The 2,932-nt window shown below is 36.8% G+C and overlaps 1 protein-coding gene across 2 annotated transcripts in view; it reads left to right on the top strand.

Moving 5' to 3' along the window:
* The window catches only part of GRIA4 (glutamate receptor, ionotropic, AMPA 4), a 93,460-nt gene extending 90,770 nt beyond the window's left edge, over positions 1-2,690 (top strand). For both annotated transcript variants that reach the window (XM_010134103.1, XM_010134101.1), the window contains exon 13: positions 1,555-2,690. In XM_010134103.1, coding sequence (XP_010132405.1) covers positions 1,555-1,719 — 165 coding nt within the window. In that variant the 3' untranslated portion in view covers positions 1,720-2,690. The remainder of the gene's footprint in view (positions 1-1,554) is intronic.
* The last annotated feature ends 242 nt before the right edge of the window (positions 2,691-2,932 follow it).

The raw sequence follows: 2,932 nt of genomic DNA, 5'->3' as shown, positions 1-2,932 counted from the left end.
CACTGGTGGCCAGTGAGACCGTGTTGTTTTAAAAGATCTTTTTTTTTTTTTTTTTTGAAGCAGCTACTGATAGCAGTGCAATATTAGACTGGTGCATGTTCACAGAAGTGTACCCCGAAGCTGTGGAAGTGTTTGGGAGTTTTAAGGCATCTGCCTCATCACTATTCAGACACACACACACACACACACACACACACACACACACACACACGCACACACTCACATACAGAATTAACTTCAGCATATCAAAACAGCAGCTCAGGATTTCACTGCTACCTCAGAAGGAGAAACTGGGCTTGGAGGGACAAAGTTCTAAATGCAGAGATCAGTAATAAGGCAAATAAAATGATTTAATGATATTTGTCATCCCTTTGCTCCTATGTGAATGCACCCTGCTGTCTCTCTTTTTCCAATTGATATTTCAGATTGCATCCCTGCACACCAGTTACGTGAGTTAGTTGCACAGAGTATAGCTTCTGCTGACTAGAAATCAGATTTCCCCACTAATTAGTACCCTAACATGGTATCTTTGAAATCTGTTTCAGCATAGCATGGTTTGGGTGCCTGTTGCTCCAGGTGTCCTTGCTGCATTGGTTGACCTTAGACACTGCCCCAGATTTTAGTCATCTGGAACTCATTTAGCCCAAAGTGGTCATCTCAGCTTTTTCTATCATCACTTGAGAGCTCTTTTACGTTCGGTTACTGAGTTTGGGATGACTAAAGTTAGATGGCATAACTACAGATTTATTTTTTTTTAACAAATCCAAATTTTTTGCTTGAGTCAGTTAGTACCTAAACAAGATATTTCATTCTGATTTACCTGAAAGTAAAGATTTTAACATAACAAAAGTTTAAACCTTGTGGGGAATTTAGACCTAATGTAGAAAACTATAGAAAATGGTATTTTTTTTCTTCGGTAAACCACATTTCCTTTGGAAGTTCCCACCTTCCCTAATTGCAGAAAAAGATATATATGAAAAGAGATTTGAGGACAGTTCTCAGATTTCATTATACTAAATGTTTGCATTGTGAAAAGAAGTTATTATTTCTTTAGATTTGATTCGTGGAATTATCGCAATGATAGCTGATGGAGCTATGGCAATTTATAAACAATTTTCAGTACTTATACTTTATCTTGACACTCCTGGTTGAAGGTTTAAGCCCATAAACACCTGTGCGTGACTTTAATGCTTTCAGGTTCATAAAAGCTCTAGATTCTCATTTCACTATATATGATGTAGTTCAAAGCAGTTTACATGAAGGTATTGCCTCTTCTGTTAATTCCTTGATCAAATTCAGATTTTATATTTAAATCAATAATGATATATTGTAATGAAATTTACCCTCAGAATTGCTAGTCCTTTTTCCCCCAGTAGACTTCAATGCTGTGTATTATATTTATGATGTTTACTATTATTATGTTTAACGTTAACATGAAAAAATGCAGATGTCTAAAATTTAATTTTTTTGGTGTTTGCTGTTTCCCATTTTGTTGAAGGACAGAAACATTGTAACACTCTCCTCTTTTCCCCCCCTTTTTTTTTTTAAACCTAGCTTACCTTTTCTGAAGCCATAAGAAACAAAGCCAGATTATCCATCACAGGAAGCGTCGGAGAAAACGGACGTGTATTGACTCCCGACTGCCCAAAGGCTGTGCATACTGGAACTGCAATTAGACAAAGTTCAGGATTGGCTGTAATTGCATCGGACCTACCATAAAAACCAAAAAAATAATTGAGTGCCTTAATCAAACTGTGTTAGTGACTGACGGGAACACAGCACAGACTGTAACGACATGGGAGTGTCATTGATGAACTAATAATTTGGCTGAGAAAGGGAAGTACGTCCAAATGCGCCAGACATCATCAGCAACAACGTGTGCATGAGCTCAGCTCGGAAACCCAAACTCAGATTTTATATCAGGAAAATTCATAATTTAGTTTTGTTGGGGGGAGGGGGCTGGGAAGGGTGTATTAACAGCAACAAATTTCACTTGAGTGGACTCAAAACTAATAAGACTTGCCAATTTAGCGCATTAAACTGTGAAGAACATGCTCGGAACGGACGGCATTTTGATCTTTGTCTTGACAAAGAGAGAAAAATAGCTATAGAAGTCAATGAACATGCTAACCTGTGTCTCCAGAACATCAATATATACAATGGAAGAATACTCAGCTGTTCAGCTGTAGAAATGAATCACTAAACTGTGATAAGAAAATAATAAATATGTAAATCCTGTGAAAAAATAATGATTTACATTTTCTTTGAAAAAAGAGGAATATTGAAACATGCTTGCTTTTTAACTGATGTAAATTCGGTAGAGGACAACACAATTCTTTTTTCTAACCATCTTAGGGAACAGTTCATTGCAATAATTGATATAAAATGCCATCACTGTAATAAAATTCAGAGACTTTTTTTTTTATAAAAGTTGTTGGTCATCCTCTTGTTTGCTGTTACCTTCATTCTGTTCCATCATTCCGTGTTCCACAGATTTGCATCTGTCTAATACAAGAAACAAAATGATAAAATGTTTAGAGTATGTCATCAGTCTGCGGTGTAGAATCAAAAGAGACTACGGGTCGCTCATGTTACAGATATTATTTATAATCTTGTTCTGTGTAAGAAACTGTGGTTTTTGTACCCACCAAAAAGAATAAAACAACAAACATTCTTATAATATCGACAGAGCTTGAGTTGTTTTCTGGTCATTAGGGATGTCACCTGGACAATAGAATAAGGTGGTTTGTTTCTCACCGCAGAATGCAGGATCTTAGCAGAGACAGTATGAGTCCCTGCACATTTCTGAAGTGCTCCTTAGAGAGGAGGGACTTAAAGCTGTCCAAGTATTGTTATGATTGTTCACTAGGTGTTTTGTACTGGTCACTAAAAGCCTTTCTGTGAGGTTAGGGAACCATTTAGTGAAAGGGTT

The sequence above is a fragment of the Buceros rhinoceros genome, unplaced genomic scaffold (genome assembly GCF_000710305.1).
Source record: "Buceros rhinoceros silvestris isolate BGI_N320 unplaced genomic scaffold, ASM71030v1 scaffold4014, whole genome shotgun sequence".
NCBI lineage: Eukaryota > Metazoa > Chordata > Aves > Bucerotiformes > Bucerotidae > Buceros > Buceros rhinoceros.
This window is presented reverse-complemented; position numbering and strand designations above follow the sequence as displayed.